Source organism: Typha angustifolia, chromosome 14, assembly GCF_048772165.1.
Source record: "Typha angustifolia cultivar Huaian chromosome 14, ASM4877216v1, whole genome shotgun sequence".
Classification (NCBI taxonomy): Eukaryota; Viridiplantae; Streptophyta; class Magnoliopsida; order Poales; family Typhaceae; genus Typha; species Typha angustifolia.
Genome location: NC_133252.1, coordinates 535,069 through 556,897, shown reverse-complemented (window position 1 = coordinate 556,897; position 21,829 = coordinate 535,069). Strand labels below are relative to the sequence as shown.

Sequence of the window (21,829 nt, the reverse complement as noted above, 5' to 3'; positions counted from 1 at the left end):
AGCTTGGCCCAAAAAAGAGTATTAGATTTGGCTTCACAGTTTTCTTTCACGAATTGACATCAGTAATAAAGATATTTACATAATTGCCATTGAACACTTAATCTTCAAAATATCATTATTGCCACCAAACTTATTGAGCTTTTATCAGTTAAAAGTGAGTTTAGTTTAAGAAAATACTATTTTAACCCTTTTATAAAAATGATTCAAAAGCTATCTAATATAATTTAATTAATATCATAATACAATAAAAAGAAAATCTAATCTTTTGATAGAACAAATATTTTACACTCTAATATATCAAGAAAAAATAATAGCTTTAAAGAACTAATATAAAAGAGTCAAAAATATTTGAGTTAATAATTATGATATTTAAAAAATATGCCCCTCAGTGTCAATTATCTAAGAGAACCCCTAGTAACAATTCCATGATAATAATTATATGGTTGATTGTTTTTTATTTATTTTAATTTTTTAGAAAAATTTGATGACAGGTTGTGCTCTGAAAAATTTTAATCAAAAGTATGAATAATGCTTGTAATGTGTTGGTCATGAATGTAGTGTGAATATATATAAACATTTAAATATATATCTCATATGAATACTGTTAGAGAATAGTATATCCTAGTTCTATCCTCAACCTTTGTAAGTGAACATAATAATTATAATGGTTGAAATGAATGCTTTATTCTTCCCTCCCATTCTCTTTTACACACTTCCACTCCTTTCCCCTCATGCCCACCACTTCAATTGATCTCTTATCCCTCCACTACTAGGTCACCACTTTTAGAGTACCCCTGTAAGCTTGGTAATCTCCACTAAGTTGAGACCTATCTAACTCTGAATTTTTTTTCTTGTGCTGTGTTTGTGGATGAATAATGGATGTGTATGCTTTGCTTCACCTCAACCATCCTTTTTTTTTTTAGTAGTCTCATTTATTGTTATTATTATTATAGGCTTCTGTATAAGTTTTTGAATAGGCTATTTAACTCTGACTCTTTGCCTCTGTATCAAACCTCTTACTGTGCTATTTTTGTAGTGTTGTCAATGATGACTAAGTGGAGGCTTGTTTCTATAACAGTCGCTCTACCTCATTTATTTTTAGTAGTGCTTGAGTGCTTCTTATTATAATTATTTGCTTAAGTCTACATATTATTATTATTTAGTCTGTATTCAACTAAGTGTAAAACTTGTGTCCTATCTCTTTGTATTCTTTCACGTATCAAGTTATATTAGAACGTGATTATTTTTTAATTAATAATAAATTTATCTTGATTCAACATATGAAAGTTGATGTCTAATCTAGTCGGTGCTTAAGCTTTTCTTATATATGAATTACCTCTTTTTATTTATAAATAACATAAGACACCATGTTCTCTATTTAGAAATTGTGAGATATGGTTAAATTGCATAACTTTAAATTAATGCACATTTTTCTATCTCGGATGAATGGGAATGATAGAGTTATTATCCTTCATTCATGACCAAAATGTAGGTAAACATTTTATTCATGTTTAAGATATTTGGATGAACATATTTACATAAGCTTATTATATTAAAAGAAAGGTTATATGGGCTAAAAAGGATATGGGCCAAGATAAGGACAAATATCAATGGACTTTTTATTAACGGGTCGTCCAAAACATTGCCCATTAACCCGGACCCGACCCGTTTCGGCTCCCTAACCTATATATATACATATATACACTTTCCTCCGCAAAGCCGCAAAAAGATAGAACCCTCGTCCCTCATCCTAAAACCCCGAAAAATATCCCCATGTCTTCTTCTCCTCCACCTCCTCCCCCGGCCTCCAATAACGTCTCCTCCTCCTCCCCCATCGACACCCTCTTCCTCCAAACCCTAATGAGCCGCGTCCAGCTCCGGCCCCCGTTCCTCGACACCAACTCCTTCCTCACCCAAACCCTCGATGACTTCCTCCTCCACGACCCAGAGGACTCCGACGCTGACTCCGACCCCGACGCTGACTTCTCCCCGAACCTAGGCAACAAAGAGGAGAAGCAACGCCGGATCCTCGCCAAAGAGGAGGCGAAGCTCGAGAAGGAAATCATTCGTATAGTCCACTCTGGTGACTTCGTTGACGCACTTAAACCTAACTCGGGGCAATCAGTGTCAATCGGTGATCACAATATCTGTGTTGGATTCCACGAGGATGCTGACTCGGAGTATAGAGTTTGGGAGTGGCATGGTCATGTTATGCTATTTGACGAGGAGGAGGGGTACTCGGCGGAGTATATATACGGGAATTACTTCGAGAAGTTGGTGGGCAAGAAGGGAGGAGGGGGGAAGGGGAGGAAGGAAGAGAAGGATGGGAGCTCGGGGTTGAGGGATTTGATCGGTGATTCGAAGAGTTCTGCTGGAAATGGGGGAGGTAGGGTTTTGCATCGGAATTCGATCAGTCCTGGGTCGGGTTCGGCTGCGAGGTAATTGTACTTTGGTTTCGTTGTACTTTAGTCAGTGAAGGAGAGCGATAAGATAAGAAATGATGGTATTTGAAGTGTTTATTCTGAATGATGTATTGACAATTGCTTGTCTGGTATCAGGGTTTACTTTTGCTATATTAGTGCAGAAAAGAGCATGGTTGTTTTATTTTGATATGTGGGAATTCTTGAGCCTGTACTACGTTACTGTGGTTATTGGTAGCTTTTGCTAGCTGCCTCACATCAATGGTCTCTGTACTATAGAAACTAATATGTTTTGGTTCATCTAAGCTAATCAGCAGCATAATCTTTGTGCTTCTCTTTGTTCCCCAAGTATACTAACATTCTTAAAGGTGAATAGCAGAGTATATGTGACATGTATCACATTTTACCTTAGCATTTTAAAGGTTAATGGCGAACGAAAATGTTCCTTCATCATCTATTTTTCAGTTCTGTTGGTGCAGAAAGTATTCATACATCTACATCTGTACTTCGATGTGTTCTCCTTAATTTGTCAGAAACTTAAGACTGTTAAACCTTTTGGGGAAGAACTGTATTATGATGAGCGGTCAGTACCTGTGTGGTTGATATTTTTGGCTCAAATTAAGGGTGATGCTCACAAGATATGCTTTTGGCCAGTGGATATTTTGGCTCAAATTAATGGTGATGCATACAAGACATGCTTTTCGCAGTTGGGAAGCAGAAGTATAAATTTTGTAATACTTGGAGTAGTGATGATGGCTGAAACTATAGGAATTATTAGCAGCTGAGAAACTTAGATGCATCTATTGTGGGCTAGTGGCCAAAGGCCCAGTGGAAGGTGGGAACTTGGAAGCCTTGAAGAAAAGTATATGAGGAAAATAGATCATCTCAAGTAAGATTGTTGCTCATGTTTTTTGTACCTTTTTTCAGAAAATAATCATGCAATGTAGCTATTTACTTTCTAATGTAAAACCTATTTTTTTTATAAATAAGAGTTTCCTCAAGCTGCATTGTCTCTAATACTTTAAGAATGCTTATCTAGGATAAGAAGTTCAATATTAGATATTCATGTATATGTTGATGGTATTACCGTGTACTTTAGAACTATTGGACAAATATAGCAACTTTTTACTTTTTAGCAATTTGGCAGGGAAACCCACGGGAGAAAGCTTAGCCTTCATTCACTTCAGAAATAATTTTTTTCTTATTTTGATTATAACTCATCATTTTAAATAACTGCTAAACATCTTAATAATCTTATTCTAAAATACAAACACTATTAATCAAAATTACATTGTATACCATAAAATAACTCAATTATTAATTTACTCATGATATCTATCTCATCAATCTACTTTCTATTAAATCAAAAAGTTTTCATAGTAATTTTATAAAAAATAAAATATTTTTTTCCATTTTTTTTCACGTTATATCACATCAAAGGTAATTATTGTACAATTATTTTAGAATATAAGTGAACATCATAATAGTTATTTTTGAAATAAAGATTTTATTTTGAGAATAACATAATAGACTATTTATTATAGAATTAACCTTATTCCCAAAGTAAATGAGACCTTAAAGTTGGTTACCTTGTTTAGTGATGCCCTCAAGGACATAGAATTGTCTATGTACACGTTTTAAAAGAAAAGCTCCGCTAGAGTAACATAATGTATGAACTTTTTCATTCTCTTTGGGGCTTCTATCACGAGGCATGTGACTCTTGAAATCTAAATAATGTGTCATTATGTCTGCATAGAGCTAAAATTTGATAAAAGAAAAAAAAAAACATTGCCGAAAATCTCTTGTTAGTAGACCTATTCCTTTTGCTAGGATATATGATGTTATATAATTAAAGTAAATACGGCATATTTTGGGTTCCATTTTAAGTAGGATCTATTGTATGCTGTGAAGTTGCAATGCCCTCAGGGACATAGAACTGTCTATGTACATGGATCCACCAAAGTCCATGTTATATAATATCTTGACTGTTGAATTATGGAGTCATTTGTTTATAGATCTACCTAGACTTTTCAATATCAAGACTGCAGATGAACTGCAGGATCATCTCAGTCATTTTGGACACCTTATTCATTTTGAACATGATGCAAGTTCCTCTTGTGATCAGATCCTTCTCCTGAACAATCAACCAAGTGCAAATCACTGCTAAGTACACTTTGGCTCGCTACTGATAATCAAAATTTTCTTTGATTTTGTGAATCAGTGAAGATGCAAATTGTTGTAATCAGGGCAATAAAGAAATGGTTGATATACAGGATAACGTTTTTCATTGAAATCTATGGTGAACTCTCATAAATTGATACTCCAATCTTCTCAATAGAGTTTAGTGTTGCAATATGGTTCTACCCTGAAGATAGAAGTCAAATGACATTTTATTTATGCTTTGGTGCCAAAAGCATAACAAACTTTTATTAGCAATGGAGATGTGTCTAGAGTTTCAATTTTTATGTGGTCAAGCCCATTCTAGACTTCTATAATTCTTTTTACGAAATTTGTGTTACAAGATATTTGCTGGGTTGCTACTCTAGTTGCCAAATCTCTGCTAGAAGTTCCTCTTAGAGATGTTTGCCCACATTTGTAATATTTCTAGATAAAGGGCAATATCATTAGATTTATACTTTAAGTTGCATTACCAACAATAAAGAACCATTCTGGTAAAAGAGGCTTCCGCACTTTTGCTGATTTTGTCAAATGATTCTGAAACAACAAGAAATAAGGCAGTTCTTGGTTGAGATACTTGATTTGAAATTCTATTCTGTGTACTTTGCAAGCTTCATTTTCTTTGAATCCATTATTCTTTTGATGAGCATCTTTTAAAGTGTAGTATTCTTCCAAAGACAATTTAAATAATATGGAATCTTTGATTATGGAATAACATACACCACTTTATAGATCTTTTCTTGTCCCTCCTTTTCCATTTTAAGTACAGGATAGAACTTTTTGGTTGTCTCGATTCGCACAACTGTTGAATGCATCAGCTTTCTCTATAAGCACCACCTCATGGTAATGTGTTGTTTTAATTATAAGTCCTACAATCTGTATTATATGAATTGAGCAATTTGGTATCAGTCTGGATCTTGTACTCTCTACCAACACCGGACTGTAGGATTATCATTTTACTGCTGAACTTAATTTCTGCTTGTTACGTGAGTAATGTTTGAGGTAGGTTTCGCTGTATTTCAAGCTGTTGCATATAGGAAAGGCTGTTTGGTCCTAACAGTGCTTATCCTACTTTACAACCAAAATGGATTGTGAGGTAGACGCTATTGATAACTTCTGCATAATGCGTCATTTCGTCCAAACATCTAGGCTTGATTTGGTGACTGCTATTTTGCATGTCCAGATCAACAAATTACATGGTGAGATCTAACACTAACTGCTTGTATGGTTGTAATTCTTTTTCTCTTATTCTCTATAGTTTCCTGCATATAGATAGTAGATCTACATTTTGCAGTAGAAGCCTGCACCTATCTCAGATGCCACTCTGCTCTCATGTCACATCAAGGTTAGTATTATCGTCGAAAAAATAGTTTGTTTGTCAATTGCTATTTCCATTTGTTCCATATAATGAATAGATAACTTGTTTATAATAGTTGACTCTTGCATGAACTTTGTTCCAGCAGGGTTATATGATTTTCTAAATCAGTTAAGACTGTTCTAGAGTAGGTGAAACCATGCTTATGAGAAAGCTCTCCGAGAATTAAAAAACTTTTTTTTAAGTTCTAAGCCTAGTCTTCTAGTATTTAGCTCTTGATTCCTTCTAACTGATGATATTCTTGGAACATTTATTCCATTTTAGTGGGGTAGAAATTGCTTGTGTCTAACACTAGTATTATATGAGACTTTTAGACTTGATCATTAATTAAGTATCAGTCTACTACTACCATGCGTGACTCCATTAGTGAATCCCAATTGTAAGCACAGTGGGAAGAACATAGCCCATCTGATGGAGAACATGACACTGGTGCTCTTCTTTGTCCATCAATATTACAATATAGCATTGCTCAGCCAACCAAGGATATTAGGATATACTATTGTTTGAATTGCTTAGAAGAATATTGAATGACAGATTATAATAAAAGTCCACCTGCTCTTTTGGGTCCTCATGATCTCAATTGATCTTTATTATTGTTTTTACATGACCAGAAGATGAATTAAGTCAAAGATGCCCCACTCTATGCATTTTTTTTCTTTGATTTGTCTTGAGGAAACATTTCAAAGACTAACTTGTAGATATTATATAGTTCTTCTGAGACTGATCATTTGGACTCGAGTGAGAAAGCTAGTACCTTTTCATACAAGCATCTTACAAGACAACAGCTACTTGCGTTTGACCTTCCCCTTCCCAAGTTTGTCAACCATTAATTAAACTAATGCCAAGTGTGACAGGTAGATCAATGGTGAACATGATACCATGTGAATATAGCAAACCCAAAGTCCAAAAGATGATTGTTTGCTATCTAATTGTTATCCTTAAATTCCAGCTGGTTGATAGCTTGTTCTATTTGGTAATCCCTTTATAGGTCCAGAGAGAAGTCTCTTAAGCCAGTTCAAGAGTAATAACACCACCAACCATTTATAATTGTGGTTTCTATATTTATTACGAGTGGTTGTGAAAATTTCTCTTGATCAGAACCTGAAACTGCACTATAATACCTACATTTTTAGAACTCTGTGGATCTTCATTTATGTACAATAAAGTATATACGACGTAAAGAACGAATTATATATGGTAATATCTAACCTGCTAATCTTAGTGATCAATCAAAATATCAGCATCTGGTAATGTTATCAGTTGCGTCTAACTTTTGTTTGGCTTTCACTTTTCTAATAGGAAAATGTTACATGTGGAAAACTATGAGTTTGAGAAACTCCAGATTCTATATCTGTTATACCTAGTTTTATGCTACCTGGGAAAGCTAAAAAGTTTACTCTGTTTTCAAACTACTCAACTATAAAGATAGGCAAATGGGCCTAATTTGAGCTCCGGTTTCGATTTTTTTTTTTTTTTTTTTTTTGTGCCCCCTTAGTTTGGACTCCATAAGTCATACCAAATTAGCTCATTAAGTTGGAATTCGATCTAAAATTAATCCAATTTAAGTCGAGTTTTAATCTCTTTTAGCGTAAGGCTTAAGCAGCGTGTAACAGATGTGTTGGCGGCCAATTAAGAGCTGCCGAGAGTGCCTAATGCATGAATTTTCCTACTGCTGGGGCTTCACACGATCGACTACTAACTCTCCATTTTTCCACTCTTTTGCAGGAGATATGAGATTTTTAGGAAGCAAAACAGTCAACTGGATTCGAAGTGAGACGAGACAAGCACCTAAACCCAAATTAGAAGTGCCTCATCTCTCTCTCTCTCTCTCTCTCTCTCTCTCTCTCTCTCTCTCTTATTTATGGCTTAAATCATGTGGATCTTTAAGTCAAGGGAGAGTGAAAGAGATATGAAACGGTAACCCTCCTTTGATCGAAGAAGCCTTTACTCATTCCAACTCTCATCTCCACTTAAAGCAACCCCCTAACTTCTCATCCCCTCCCATGCTAATTAATTCCTTCCTTCCCTTTGCCATTTCCATGCCAATGATGATATATACCCATCTATATATTTCATCTCTTCCTTCTTATCCGATGCCTTGCAAACATAAAACTGCCTCAAATTAGCATTAAAGCAACACCAAACGCCGCATTTCATCTCACCAAGTATATAGAAAGCCTTACTATAAGTCTCCCTCTTGTAGCCTTATTCTTCTCAAGCTACGACCATAGTTTTTTTTTCCCCAGGTTGGTCTTCTGAGACTGCCTCTTATTCTCTCCTTTTTCTCTATTTAATTTGATGTTAAATTTTGGGTTTATGTAGGAGATAGTAACATATGCTTGGTTACGTTGGCTCGGGAATGTGGAACGACGCCGTGTTCTCATCGCTCTCGGGGGCTCTCGGCGACGACTTCGGTATAGTTATCTATTCTTTTTATTTTTCCTCATATGTATAGAATTTAAGAGGTCTTTAGTGATTGGCTACTGCCATTGTTTTCCTATGGGAGAAGGAAGCAGCGAATCCGCTCGCTTGCGGTACTCCAACGCGGCCGTAGAGCTCGAGAGACTGTGAGTCCCGGAGTTTTTGCGTACATTTACCGTTTTGCCCTTGCTACTACAGGGGCAGTTTTGTAAATTTAAGTTGACTGAGGAAATCTCTCGTTGTGCAGCTTCGTGAGTGATCTCTTCTCCGCCTCCCACGACTTCGATGGTTTCCAGCATCAGTTGGAGAACTTCTCTTCATCTCTTCCACTGCCAGGTTATTACAAGTCCAATAAAATCTTTATAACTTTATTTCTGGATTTTTTGTTACTATGTCATCTTTTCTTTGTTGGGATTAATGCAGTAGAAGGAGAAGGAGATTCTTTTATGGGCACTGCTGATGACATCTCGGGAGCATCTCAAGTTAGTTCAATTCTCATGCATGCTTCATATTTATTATATATATGGCTTGTTCTTTTTATGCTTATAATGGCCTTCTTTAAGGATATGAGCAAAGGAAAGAGTAGCTTACGGGGCACAAAGAGGCTGAAGAAAACCCACGGTGAGAAACTGCAATGCCGATCAGCATCCGATGAGCCCACTGCTAAAAGAACGCAGTTGATGAAGGTAGGTTTGATATGAAAGAACTTACTTGTTGTTAGGATGTATACGTGTTATCTTATTTGGCTTAAACTGGATGTGTTATTGTTGAATCAATTGGTAAGGCACCTGTGAGAAGGAGCCAGAAGCTAGGAGATAAGATCACAGCTCTTCAGCAGCTTGTTTCTCCTTTTGGGAAGGTAATTCTTTGTTAGATATTTGCATCATTTGATCTTCGACTTTAAATTAAAGATTAAAAAAAAAGGAAGAATTATTACGATAAGATTGAATAATGAACTTAAAATTGCAGACTGACACTGCATCCGTGCTACATGAAGCAAGTATTTGCATTAAATTCCTTCATCAGCAGATCCAGGTTTGCAACCTTATACATATTCATTGTTTCTTTCTTCCCTTCTATGAATATTTGCACGATCTAGTTTCAACGTTGCGTGCACAACTAAGACATGATTTACTTTTAACATCACAGATTATGACTGCTCCTTACTGTGGAATAAAATCTTCAGCTCCTCAACAGGTATATTGCCAAGATAATTAATAAGTATATGTTGTAGTTACACAAAGAGATTCACACAAAGAAGAAAAAAAGAAGTTGGTCAGATGAACTCTTTTCTTTCTTTCATGATGAAAATTTTCAGCCAGCCCCATTTTGCAACAACATAGTCATCATCAACTCCTAGTCACTATCAGAATATATATAAGCAATCTGTCACATATCTGCTGTCCACATTATGCATGTGTGAAGTTTTGCTGGCCAGCTTAATAAATGCTACTCTTCATCCCATGATAGATATTGGTCGCACTCTGCACAAGTACTTCCATTGTTGTGCATTAGTAGTTTACCACTCAAGGGAAACACCCTGCTCATAATATTTCTAATACAATTATAATAAAAACATCACAAGCAACACAGTATAACTCGCTGTACAACTATTTGTGATACCCTAGCATTAATTCTCATTTGAATTATAATAAGTTTGATTATTCTGATATCTGATCTTAATACATGAACAGACCTATGGAGAAGGACTTGGCTTGCGTAGCAGGGGATTGTGTCTGGTTCCAGTATCGCCTGCCATTATTAACCTAACTAGTCAAGCTGCAGTCGATCGCTGCACGCCAGAGATAACGCCTAGAAGAACCGGTTTCCATTTATAGTGTGACCGACAACCAACATGCATTATTCAGCCATGATTACTAACCTTTTTACTCATCCATCCGATAGCCTAAATTACCTAGTGCCAAATTTCCAGTGTTAATCTGCTTTATATTCTCTTCACTCAATGATTGAGTTATCGAACAACATCATATGTTGGTAATTAATGTTTGTCATGGTAAAATATAAGCCTTGCTATAATTCAGAGGCTTTACAGACCAGTCGAATGAGATGATGGGTGATTGTAACTTGCTTTATTGCTTATGCATTTTTACTTTCTTGTCCTGCTAGTTTTTTCATTTCATCTTCAACTCATTTAATTGGGTTGTTTGTTTCTGGAACAACCCTATTTCCATAACAATAATACCATCAGATATCACTTCCATTATTAGGAGACAAGCTGGCTAAACTTTGATTGCCAGGGCTTAGGAGTAGTTGAACTTAAAACCTCTGTTTTGACAACTTTGCATTCAATTAATTCTATAGTACCAATGTCCTCCATACAACTAGAAATGAAATATAGATATATAATCTATAAATGAGGAAATGCTTACAAGGGGAAGTAAATGACATGAGATTGTGATGGCTAAAGATATTTTAATATGTCCATTTCCATTGCTTAATATATGTCTACTCATATATCAATGAGGATTCTATAATTTTATTTGGAGATTATTGCAATTATGTTCAATAATATTAAGGTGAGGGGGGTTAACTGGGCCGGCCCATAAATAATTTGGGCCTGGCTCAAATGGCTTTGTTGGAATAGCCTAAGCGGTGCACCGTACTAATCTAACGGAAAAGGAGCTTCCCACGTCATCGATCCGGGAGAAACCAGATCCTCCAATCACAGCATTTTGGTCGTCCTTTATAATCGCTCCTACGCCCTTTCCGTCCTCTTCACAAATTTCGCTCATTACTCCTCTCTCCCGCCTCCGTTACATTTCATCGATCTCGATTGCAATGGCGCCGAAGGCCGATAAGAAGCCGGCGGAGAAGAAGCCCGCGGCTGAGAAGCCAGCGGAGGAGAAGGAGAAGAAGTCCGTCGCCGAGAAGGCCCCCGCGGAGAAGAAACCGAAGGCGGAGAAGCGCCTACCTGCTTCCAAAGAAGGCGGCGGAGACAAGAAGGGGAGGAAGAAGAAGGGGAAGAAGAGCGTGGAGACGTACAAGATCTACATCTTCAAGGTTCTCAAGCAAGTCCACCCCGACATCGGCATCAGCAGCAAAGCCATGGGCATCATGAACTCCTTCATCAACGATATCTTCGAGAAGCTCGCCCAGGAGGCTTCTCGCCTCGCGCGGTACAACAAGAAGCCGACTATCACCTCCCGCGAGATCCAGACCTCGGTGCGGCTAGTCCTCCCGGGGGAGCTCGCCAAGCACGCCGTCTCCGAGGGCACCAAGGCGGTGACCAAGTTTACCAGCTCTTAGGGTTTCGATCGTTATGCGGTGGTCGATTAGATCGTTTTCTAGGGTTTCGTTAGGGTTAAGAGTTGCTAAGATAGTGTTTATAACCTTCTTTTTGGAGGCGGAAATCTTGCTTTTTTTTTTGTTTTGGTTTCTTTTTGTGTTGTATAAATAAATTGGAGATGAATGAGATATTTAGACTTCCGAGTATATTGTATATGCTGTGATATATTATTCAGATGGATGTTCTGCAGGCTTAACTTATCCCGGGTGATATATACGTGCACTTCGATGAAGTGATCTAGGGTTTGGAAAAGGGAAAAGATGTTGGCTTTAAGGACTGCTACTCCTCAAAAGCTACTTCTTCGAAGGGGTTTTAGCTCGGAGATATTTGTTAGTAGTAAGTGTTCTTCCTCTAAATCTTATAATAGACCTCGTTTTGATCCAAGTTCTTGTGAGGTATTATGATCTTGTGGAGGGATTCTGGTTGATCCAAGCTGCTTCGGTGTTTGTTTTGAAGGGCTATCGCATTACATCACGGATGAGGAATTCCGAGGGGCCTTTTCACCTTTTGGGACGATCAAAGAAGGTATTGTACTCTAATCTAATTATTGCAAGAGATCTTTAATCTGATCGTTTTGCTTGGTTGTTATATGCTTAGCTAGATTAATTAGAGATGGAAAGACACAAAGACCAAAAGGATTTGGCTTTATAGCTTATGCCTCCGAAGCTGAGGCACAGAAGGCAATAAAGGCCATGGATGGAAGGGTATGACACCTCCTTAAATCTTTGTTCTCTTGGTATTCCAATTATGTTAGAAGTTAAAATATTATGCATTATAACAATATCCTTAAAATGCTTAATTTTAATACATGATATTTTGGAAGTAGCATTCAAGGTCCACAAGTGAGTTGTATGCATGTTTCTTTTTTCCATCAAATAGTAGAAAAGGGTAAGTTATGATTGATCTTATTCACTTATTCGACTATGTGCATGTACTCCTTTCATACTTCATTTTCTTCAAAGACCTGGAGTTCTGCACTTTTTCTGCCTCTTGGTTAAGTTGTTAACAGTGAGATAAATAAGAATTAGTAGCTCTCAGAGCTAGTTTTAGTTGTCAGATTTAATTTTTTTTCTGCCATTTGGTTCATTTATTTTACCTAGTATTTACTGTAATTTAAGTCCCATATCTACTACAACTCTTAATCCGCAAAGTATGTACAACATTTGCTGATCGCGATGTAGTTTCTGATTGTGTTTTACTTTAATCTACTAATGTGTATGTCTTTAATATCAAAAGTTGACGGCAAACACGCATTTGCGTTAATTGTTGTACTTTTCAAAATGTTACTTAAATGGACTGATGACTGGAGTAATAGGGTGGAGGTACCAATTCCTGCTGAGTCTGCAGTAAACTCTAGATTGTTCTGATGTATCTCCAAATGATGTGTATGCTCTCCCTGAGGAATCTCATTGATCAATACATGCAATTTGATGTATGAACTTGAATCTTAACACTGTCTGAACATGTCAATATTGCTAAGGTGGTCTATGATGACAGCATAGTCACTAGAATAATGGCCTTTATTTCTGATAACTCTGCTCATCTCCCAACTTAATAGTCTTTGCTGAATGCTGAATGATATGTGGGGTAGGTAGGTAATAAAGCGTTCATGTTTCTGAAAGATTTAGCGTCTATTTTCAACTCATACTTATCCAGGTGGCCCATCTCTTTCGTTATGTGACATCTCTAAAGCATAGATGGCAATGTTTTGGCAATATGATGGATCTATATTTTGCTGCAAACTTAGATGACGAAGGGAGGCTATGTTTTGCAACTCACTTGGATCCTTTATCTTGTGCAGATCTTTGGTGGAAGACTGATTTTTGTGGAACCGACAAAACCTAGTTCTGAGTAGTATCCGCTCGCAATTATTTGCTTCCTCCTCTTCTATCAACCCTTATCTTAAACTCCTGATGCTCAGCCTGTAAGTGAGGACTGCTGGATCCATTGATTCACGTCGAAGTGTTCTTAACCCTCCGTTTTCTAAAGTGTATCCCGTCGCTTTCGATGCAAAATATGAGGAAAATCTGTAATCTTGAATCGGTTCGCTTATTGTGAGAAAAAACAACTTTTGTGTGAGCAAATCAAAGCAAAACAAGGAACTCTTCTTCTCTTTTGGAAAACCTCAGTATATGTGGTATTTGGAAAACAACGCTACATTGTTCACTCCAGTTATGTAGCTTGTAAGAAGGTATTCTTCAATTAGAAGTCGTATCCTTAAACAAGACGGTGAGAGACCTCAACAACTGCTGCCCCTTTTTGGATGAATAATAAAGAGAATAAAAGAGGCCCCCCAAAAAAAAAATTACTATGCAATGATAGGGAATTAATTACATCTAATTTTGTAACTTAAATCGTATTAATTTTTTAATTTATAATAATATATTTCAGCATTTAACGTGTATATAAATTATATATATTTCATTATAATAAAATATTTATTACTAGAAAAGCAACCGCTTCTTCCGAAATTTTTAAAAATCCCGCCAAAAGTTGAAATGATTTTTGAAATCATTTCAGAGGGAACAAAAAAGAGAAGCGTTTCTTTTCTCCATTACTAAGAAAACCTGGTACATTAAGTCCTATCCATCTACCATCACAAATTACATACAAGGAAGTCTCGGATCTCAAATCCTAAGCTTTCTTAGGAGACTTGGTAGCAGCCTTGGAAGGCGACTTGGGCTCCTTCCCGGCCTTATCCGTCTTCTTGGGCAGCAACACCGGGTTGATGTTGGGAAGCACACCGCCGTGCGCGATCGTAACCCCAGACAACAGCTTCCCGAGCTCCTCGTCGTTCCGAATAGCGAGCAACACGTGGCGCGGTATGATCCGGTTCTTCTTGTTGTCCCTCGCCGCATTCCCAGCCAACTCGAGAACCTATAGTGAGAAATAAGGAACCGAAATTTTACAGAATGAACCGAGAAAATGTATAGATTTAGATCCCCAGGTCCACGGTCTTACCTCGGCGGCCAGGTACTCGAGGACGGCGGCGAGGTAGACGGGGGCGCCAGTGCCGACTCGCTGGGCGTATCGGCCCTTTTTAAGGTATCGGCCAATACGCCCGACGGGGAACTGGAGGCCAGCCTTAACGGAACGGGAAACGGGCTTCTTCTTCGGACCGCCACCCTTGCGGCCGCCGGCTCCCTTCTTGACCTTTCCGCCGCCGGCTTCCATGTCGATCTCTACTAAGCTTTAGCGTGGGTTGGTGTTTGCTTTGGAAGAAATACGAAGTGGTTTTGGAGAAGGGGGGGAGACGAAGGTTTCGGTTTTATAGGAGTTGGGGTGGACGGGTGGATCCTGGGACGGAAGGGCACTGGCCGTTGGATCGGTTGGAATATGAACGGATGGATGGGCGATCCGTGGGAAACGAAATCGACCAATGGGGAGAGAGAGAGAGAGAGAGAGAGAGAGAGCTTTAGTGGTATGAGAATAGTATAGTATGTGCTGGCGTTGATATGCGCCACTTTTTAACATTCCTCCGCACTGTGGGATAAAGAAGTAAATATCGCTGGAGTAACATTTCATGCCTATTTAATATCAAGAAATATCTTCAATATTCAAGTGAAAAAATGTGCAGAAAATCTACTAATTATACAAGGTGAAATAAAATTTAATGCAGGAGTAGATCATTGTAGTCAAATAATTGAGCCTCACTAGTCCATGAGGAAAGGTGGTATGTTTAAATCCTCTTATAAACATTAAGTTTGATATTTAATAAATTTTTCTTTGAAAAGATTGACCCAGTTATCAATCCTATTCATCAAAAACAAAAATTATCCTCTTTGTCTAAATAAATATTAAAGTACATGCTTATAATCTTAATATAAATAAATAAATAAATATAAAGTGTGATTCTTCCTTGGTCATGATTTAAGAAAAAAAAAATGGAAACTAAACACAGATAGTTCGGTACAGATTTCTGCTTCTCTTTTCTAGAGAGAAACTATAGTACAGAATTGTTCTCATTAGAAAGACCAGTTTGTTATACTTCCAGCACTAAGTAGTGTTTCGTTTTCTTTCACAGAAGAAGTACATGTTGTTGAATGATGCACAATAAGTTTAGATAATACAGATTTCCAGCAATATGGGGAAATTTGTCCCTCTTATGCCCAGGATAGTTGCAGCAAGAGGGCAATAACGGCTTTCCCTTCCATGACGGCGGTGCCATTTTTCCACCTTATAGGGAAAGTTCTTTTTTCCCAACAATGTCAGATCCTAAGTTGTATATTCTGCATTTATTTTGACATAATCATAACTTAGATCACAACCCCATGCTTTTCCACTGCCTTGCCCAGCCCCTGTTACATAAAATATGTAGCAGTAAATCAAATCAGCACTTCTCATGAGGAAAGACTTCAAATTAGCGGAATTATATGTTAAAAGGAATCAAGAAGCATGAAACTAGGATGCATTCCTGGTCGTCAGAGTAGTACAGGGTGAGGAAGAACTTCAAGAGCAGATCAAGATGGCAAATTGAAGGATGAAATATAATTCTACAAGGTGAAAGAGCACACGGACTGAGTGATGCAGCAGTCAGGAATGTGAAAACTTACCAACTGATATGCGGATTTCAACGGTCCCATGTTGCTCTCCAGCAAGAGTGAGATAGTTACTAGCTGCAGACCTGAAGAAAAAACAATCGGTTCCAAACAGTTGGTAGGGGAGTAGAGGTACCAAAAAATAATAAAATCACGAATATCCTGGAAAGAACTTTGCACTGCACATTGGTATTTATGCATAAATATCAAAATAAGAACACTGTGTAGTAAACATATATATAACATGATAACATCAGCTTTATTTCAAGTTGTCAGCTCATTTTTCTTTCCATTTAGTTAGAATGACACTAAGAACGTAACTAGCAAGCCTTGTTTGTAAATCTCTATAGAAATTCATACAAAGGGGGGAAAGATTATTAAGCTTCTCTAAAACCTGTCAAAGGAAAGTGGTTGGCCATTTTTCATGAGCTGAATATCTCCAAGTGATATATTGAGCTTGTTTGCATCAAAATGAATGCCTGCATAGCCAGCAGCACAAGCAATGCGCCCCCAATTTGGATCTCTGCCATATACAGCAGCCTGACACAATTTTGTCATATTAAATTCCAATTTGCAGCGAGTAAATGCACAACTAGATGCCAAACTCAACCATCTATCTTCTCTCTTTTGAATTATGAGTTGGATTCAATAAGATAAAAGTAGCATACTTTTACAAGAGAAGAAGATGCCACTGCACGAGCAATTTTGGCTGCTTCAGCCTCACCACTAGTGCCGGTCACAGTAACCTACACCAGAGATAATGCGAAATTGTGGCATTATTTTCTTTTATTTTCTCTTAGATTATAATTTTGCAAGCAAAAGAGAACATTAGGTGGCATGCATGAAGTCCATGAACACACTATGAGAACTTTAGGCTTGAGATACTTCTCTATGACAGGCTTGTAATGTCATCCTACAAAGTACAACATCTACTCTATTTTGTACAATATATATATATATATATATATATATATATATATATATATATATATATATATGTGCAAAAAGTTCTTCAAAAGTCACATTACTAAACCTCAATCAAGCATGTTGCACCCTCGCCATCCCATGCTACAGATTTTGCAAGACCTTGCATTACCTGGGAATGACATTAGGAATTAGCAATGATCTTGATGTAATTGATGCATATGTGCATTTTCAATTAAGCATTAAACAACAGAAATGGAGATCATGAAGAAAATCACTCTACAAGTTAGATGGCGAGAAACCCATCAGCAAACATGGGAATTTGCAGTATCAAGTTATCAACAAGAAAACCATCATGATTTTCTTGTTCAGGGGCAAATACGGTGATAAGTGCATAAACATGTTATAGAGATTCCATCATCTCGTAATGACAGCCAAGATGGAGAAAAAAAAACAGTACAGAAAACTCACTGCATCCAGGCATGCTTGAAGTTGAAGGAACTCATTGCTGTCAAGGGTAGATATATGGGCTGCACCAGATAACCCACTGGCCAAGGCAATAACGCAATCATTGGTACTTGTATCTCCGTCTACCTTTGAGAATTACATCAGTGAAGTGAGTTACGTGGTAAACTTCACTATTTAATCAATAGATGGCATATAATTAGACCAATGAGACCCTTATGAAATGGACATCTTTAATATCTATATTGGTTAAACCAAATCTTAATTTAGTTGTTCCATGGTAAGTCCAGTGGTGATTTCAGAAAAGCTGATATCTCATGAAAAAGTAAAGGTGCCGTGTAAACCAACATGATATTATATTAGGGCGACATAATAATTTGTTTACTGTCACAAGAATTCTTTGTCTTTCCAGAAAGGTCAAGCAAGATAGCTGGTCTAACTAAATCTGGAAGAGTTTTTTCAACAGCCTTCCGAAGCTGACTATATGATGTCATTAAAAACGGAAGCATCATTACTCACAGTAATCTGGTTGAAACTTCTGTTCACTGATGTCTTGACCATTTCTCTCCAGATACTGCTCTTTACCAGAGCATCAGTGGTTATAACCTAAGATCAGCTAACAACTATTAGCTAGATTTCGAAAACACAAGCATCAATAAATAGATATATGCAAAGAAAGTGCAAAAGAGAGAAACATACACCAAGCATGGTTGCCATGTTGGGATGAATCATTCCAGAACCTTTTGCCATTCCGCCTATTCTAACAGGCATTCCTCCAATCTTTCCATCCAAAGTGTTCAATGATTAGAATTAAGACTCTGTTAACTTGAACTAACTATTTTAACAGATAAGAATTGAGTCATGGAAGAAAACCAATAATTCAGACCTCAGTCTCAACAGCAACACTCTTGCTAACAAGATCAGTTGTAGTAATAGCAATAGCGGCAGAATCTGCACTGCAAATGTGGAGAACCTTATAAGCTTAAAACCTCACAAACACTATAACAAATTGGATTTAAAACACGAGACAATTAATATTGATAGATATAAGTTATACCTCTTGATGGCTGACGATAATGAACCAACAAGCCTTGGGAGTGAATTAAGAAGAGCTTCCTGTTTAGATGCAATCAAGTATTACTAAAAAAAAGGTGTAAATGAAGTAGAATTTTAAACAGAAAACCAAAAAAGGATTCATCATGCATTGCTTGACGAAGTTAAGAGTTAATATGTACTGGCTTTGACCTGCAGCTTTGGAAATGCATGGAAGTAAATTGTATAAAAATTATGCTTCTGTACCTTCTTTATTCTTTGACCAATAACACCAGTTGATTGGATCAATACAGCATTTGAGCTCATTTTGAGAAGCTGCAACAACAAGAAAAAAAAATCTGGCAAGGATCACACATACTGTATGCAAAGCAGAGAGAGAGGTTTCAAAGTAGAACCTCAGCAACAGCATCTGCACTTTCAACGGCATCCTGGTAGCCTGCATCACCCTGTGATAATAACAATTATGAGTCATGACAATAATTCTCTCTTAATAGTATACTTGCCAAGACATACTTAATGTACATATCAAGCATGAAATCTAAGAAAGTCATTGTGTGCACTTACAGTCGCAGCATTTGCTTGACCAGCATTAATTAGTACTGCACGTGCCTGGAAAATTTGCAAACTTGTAGAGTGAAATCATATAAAGAAGACAACTTATGATCAACTAGTTTAAGATACTGCAATACTAGACAATGACTATGTTTATGAATAAGAGAGTGAGCGAAAGCATAAGGAGAACCCACATACCATTGTTGATGTGCCAAGCACATGTTTGCAGTATAATACTGGTGCAGCTGTGACAATATTTGTCGTAAAAGATCCTGGATTAACAAAGCCGTAACATGATTAAACTTCCCTATGTAACTATGATAACACAGAGTACCTTCCTTGTCATATACTAAAAAGTTAACCTGAGCACAAAATTCTCCACATGATCAAGTGCTAGTTCTTAATGTGAGGATATAGTAATATATTCTCCTAAATGAGATAAACCTTTGATGCCAAAAAATTGAGGTCCTTGCCTGCAACAACTGCATCAACGTCGCATGTCACAAGAGCCAGATCAGGTTTCTCTCCCTTTGCTCGCAATCCACCATATAAACCAGCAGCTTTGAATCCTTTGGCAGCAGTGACACCACCTGGTATCTAAAACAAATTGAAATGGGCACTAAAATAAGCTAAAAAATTACAATGTATGTTATAATACGTATACGGATAATTAACAAACTAGTAGCTAACTTGTTCTCCTCAGTAACGTCCATTCGTTTTGGAAATTAAACTAAATATTTACCTTCTTCCACGGACCCTCCGGCAGTAAGATCGGCGCCGGCGGGATGTATCCTGAGGACATATCGGCTTCCAACCCGGTAACTGCGGAGATCTTATATCGAAGGGAAGAAGGTAATCGAGGATTCCACCGCTGGAATACCAAATCGAGAAAGAAATATAAGAAAAAAAAAGAGGAGATGGAATCGAGGAGAGGGCTAGGAATCGCATCACCTTAGCGCGGTGGAATTCGGGAAGTCGAATGGAGAGAGAGTGATTGAGGAGAGCCATCGGAAGTACTCGCGCGCGCACTAAGCAGTGGCAGTGGCAGTGGCAGTGGCAGTGGAGTGGAGCGGCGGCAGAAGAGACTCTCGAGTCGAGGAGTGTGTTTTGGAGAAATTGGTGAGGTTTAAGTTTCTTTATTTTAAATTAAAATTAAAATAACACCTTATGTTTTAAGTTTTAACGCCAGTCGTTAGCCCTCGTTTAACTTTAAGCTCTAAGTCGTATTTCTTAGTTTTAATTTTTTAGAGCATAAATTTAATTAGATATAAAAAATATTTAATCACTGAATCAGTTTAAGAAGGATTTCGAAATTCTAAAATTTAACTTTTTTATTTTAGGATAATAAGTAAATATCATAAAATTCATGGTTGTGCCCTTTTGTCTCCTTCTGTAGAGTAGGGTTTGGCTTAGTTAAACTAACTAATAATTAACAATAATAATAATTAAATATATGCATGGACTAATATTTCTTCTTATTAAAATCACAACATGGTTAGAAATATAGCTTCTCTTAAGAAGTGAGAAGTTAATGTGTCCCACTAACATTATTTATTTATTTATTTATTTATTTTTGATATTCTAGTAGAATATTTCTGGGTCGATAACCTTCCAATTCAAAATAGTTAGATTTCTTTAATGCAAAGTATCGTATGTGAAATTGTTTGCTCTCAACTCTCTAAAATTGATGCCCGACTCCAACAGGAGCAAAATCAGACACGAAAAGAGATCTATCATAGAAATTAATTATATTAATCAAGAGACGGATAAAATGATAACACTTTCTTGGTTGCAAATTTAGGCTTATCTAACCAAGAAGCCCACTCAGGAAAGTGTTTAGACATAGAACTAATCTATAAGAATGGAAGAAGAATGAACTGAGCACAGTTAGAACCAAAGACGTAGGTGTTGTTCACCTGCTTATTCTAGCATAAGTATTTTAATTTTTAATATTAAAATAAAATAATTTATATCAGTATAAATTATTTTAATATTTAGTTTAATATTAATATAAAAAATTATAATTATATTTGATGTGATATAAAGTTGATATTAAAATATTAAAGAATAGTAAATTTATATTGAGAATTGGTAATGTTTAAAATTAAAAAATATTATTGATGGTATGTAAAGTAGTAGTAATAATATATATATATATATAATTATATTTTTATTATAAATGTGGATTTAAAATGCTCAGTAAATTTGTATTACAACAATTATGTGTTAGTACGAAAATATATACATATTAAGACAAATGCTAACATATAGCCATATTTTATGTCATATTACAGATATATAGTTATATAATGCGTAGCAATTCGAAATGGCTATGTGGTGAATGACAGTACGTCAGAGTATAGATATTGTAGTGTATTTATATGACTCAGTTACTTTTCAAAAACAAAAATTGAGATAGTGAAGAAATTTCAATTGCTAAGAAGATATATAATTAAATAATATAATAATTATATATTATTATTAAATTATTTTTTAAAAATTATGTATGTAATAAGATGACTAAGAATGATGAATTAATATACGTGAATAAACTAAATTATTATTTAGTTACTATACCATAATAAAAAGATTTATT

General features: G+C 36.5%; 6 protein-coding genes across 8 annotated transcripts; 4 read left to right on the top strand and 2 right to left on the bottom strand.

The window, feature by feature from the left end:
- Positions 1-1,721: 1,721 nt before the first annotated feature.
- Positions 1,722-2,575, top strand: LOC140775685 (uncharacterized). Its single transcript, XM_073119091.1, has one exon. It carries the CDS (start codon positions 1,774-1,776, stop codon positions 2,440-2,442), a length of 669 nt encoding a protein of 222 aa, XP_072975192.1. The 5' UTR covers positions 1,722-1,773; the 3' UTR covers positions 2,443-2,575.
- Positions 2,576-5,999: 3,424 nt separating this feature from the next.
- On the top strand, positions 6,000-10,451 carry LOC140775684 (uncharacterized). 3 transcript variants are annotated; one of them, XM_073119090.1, is made up of 10 exons: positions 6,008-8,219; positions 8,296-8,387; positions 8,483-8,540; positions 8,642-8,730; positions 8,818-8,876; positions 8,958-9,080; positions 9,179-9,253; positions 9,364-9,429; positions 9,544-9,591; positions 10,089-10,451. In XM_073119090.1, exons 2-10 carry the CDS (start codon positions 8,309-8,311, stop codon positions 10,230-10,232), a joined length of 741 nt encoding a protein of 246 aa, XP_072975191.1. In that variant the 5' UTR covers positions 6,008-8,219; positions 8,296-8,308; the 3' UTR covers positions 10,233-10,451. The 3 variants fall into 3 exon arrangements, with proteins under 3 accessions (XP_072975190.1, XP_072975189.1, XP_072975191.1); XM_073119089.1 differs by having other exon boundaries at positions 6,000-7,890; positions 8,642-8,876; XM_073119088.1 differs by having other exon boundaries at positions 6,000-8,219; positions 8,642-8,876.
- Positions 10,452-11,127: 676 nt separating this feature from the next.
- Positions 11,128-11,847, top strand: LOC140775686 (histone H2B.9-like). The gene has a single exon (XM_073119092.1). It carries the CDS (start codon positions 11,194-11,196, stop codon positions 11,659-11,661), a length of 468 nt encoding a protein of 155 aa, XP_072975193.1. The 5' UTR covers positions 11,128-11,193; the 3' UTR covers positions 11,662-11,847.
- A 50-nt stretch (positions 11,848-11,897) lies between these two features.
- Positions 11,898-13,814, top strand: LOC140775687 (small RNA-binding protein 11, chloroplastic-like). Its single transcript, XM_073119093.1, has 4 exons — positions 11,898-12,037; positions 12,158-12,226; positions 12,299-12,405; positions 13,503-13,814. Exons 1-4 carry the CDS (start codon positions 11,962-11,964, stop codon positions 13,554-13,556), a joined length of 306 nt encoding a protein of 101 aa, XP_072975194.1. The 5' UTR covers positions 11,898-11,961; the 3' UTR covers positions 13,557-13,814.
- Positions 13,815-14,229: 415 nt separating this feature from the next.
- On the bottom strand, positions 14,230-14,926 carry LOC140776292 (probable histone H2A.5). Its single transcript, XM_073119953.1, has 2 exons — positions 14,663-14,926; positions 14,230-14,578 (listed from the first exon to the last, which is right to left on the bottom strand). Exons 1-2 carry the CDS (start codon positions 14,873-14,875, stop codon positions 14,336-14,338), a joined length of 456 nt encoding a protein of 151 aa, XP_072976054.1. The 5' UTR covers positions 14,876-14,926; the 3' UTR covers positions 14,230-14,335.
- Positions 14,927-15,570: 644 nt separating this feature from the next.
- LOC140775930 (arginine biosynthesis bifunctional protein ArgJ, chloroplastic) lies at positions 15,571-20,390 on the bottom strand. The gene is made up of 17 exons (XM_073119429.1): positions 20,185-20,390; positions 19,976-20,104; positions 19,707-19,830; positions 19,432-19,505; positions 19,246-19,290; positions 19,077-19,127; positions 18,928-18,996; positions 18,686-18,744; positions 18,515-18,584; positions 18,328-18,408; positions 18,148-18,234; positions 17,635-17,757; positions 17,273-17,335; positions 16,908-16,985; positions 16,634-16,779; positions 16,255-16,325; positions 15,571-15,999 (listed from the first exon to the last, which is right to left on the bottom strand). Exons 1-17 carry the CDS (start codon positions 20,239-20,241, stop codon positions 15,917-15,919), a joined length of 1,410 nt encoding a protein of 469 aa, XP_072975530.1. The 5' UTR covers positions 20,242-20,390; the 3' UTR covers positions 15,571-15,916.
- Positions 20,391-21,829: the final 1,439 nt, after the last annotated feature.

What these genes read in the sequence shown, in the direction of transcription:
- LOC140775685 (XM_073119091.1), top strand. Translation starts at nt 1,774, where the DNA reads ATGTCTTCTTCTCCTCCACCTCCTCCCCCGGCCTCCAATAACGTCTCC.
- LOC140775684 (XM_073119089.1), top strand. Translation starts at nt 8,309, where the DNA reads ATGCTTGGTTACGTTGGCTCGGGAATGTGGAACGACGCCGTGTTCTCA. An exon ending in GGCTCTCGGCGACGACTTCG is followed by an intron (nt 8,388 to 8,482) that starts GTATAGTTATCT and finishes CTATGGGAGAAG; the next exon opens with GAAGCAGCGAATCCGCTCGC. An exon ending in AATCTTCAGCTCCTCAACAG is followed by an intron (nt 9,592 to 10,088) that starts GTATATTGCCAA and finishes ATACATGAACAG; the next exon opens with ACCTATGGAGAAGGACTTGG.
- LOC140775686 (XM_073119092.1), top strand. Translation starts at nt 11,194, where the DNA reads ATGGCGCCGAAGGCCGATAAGAAGCCGGCGGAGAAGAAGCCCGCGGCT.
- LOC140775687 (XM_073119093.1), top strand. Translation starts at nt 11,962, where the DNA reads ATGTTGGCTTTAAGGACTGCTACTCCTCAAAAGCTACTTCTTCGAAGG. An exon ending in CTCGGAGATATTTGTTAGTA is followed by an intron (nt 12,038 to 12,157) that starts GTAAGTGTTCTT and finishes TTTGTTTTGAAG; the next exon opens with GGCTATCGCATTACATCACG. An exon ending in TTTTGGGACGATCAAAGAAG is followed by an intron (nt 12,227 to 12,298) that starts GTATTGTACTCT and finishes TTATATGCTTAG; the next exon opens with CTAGATTAATTAGAGATGGA.
- LOC140776292 (XM_073119953.1), bottom strand. Translation starts at nt 14,875, where the DNA reads ATGGAAGCCGGCGGCGGAAAGGTCAAGAAGGGAGCCGGCGGCCGCAAG. An exon ending in TCGAGTACCTGGCCGCCGAG is followed by an intron (nt 14,579 to 14,662) that starts GTAAGACCGTGG and finishes TTCTCACTATAG; the next exon opens with GTTCTCGAGTTGGCTGGGAA.
- LOC140775930 (XM_073119429.1), bottom strand. Translation starts at nt 20,241, where the DNA reads ATGGCTCTCCTCAATCACTCTCTCTCCATTCGACTTCCCGAATTCCAC. An exon ending in GTGCAGATGCTGTTGCTGAG is followed by an intron (nt 18,997 to 19,076) that starts GTTCTACTTTGA and finishes TTGTTGTTGCAG; the next exon opens with CTTCTCAAAATGAGCTCAAA. An exon ending in TTATCGTCAGCCATCAAGAG is followed by an intron (nt 18,585 to 18,685) that starts GTATAACTTATA and finishes CCACATTTGCAG; the next exon opens with TGCAGATTCTGCCGCTATTG.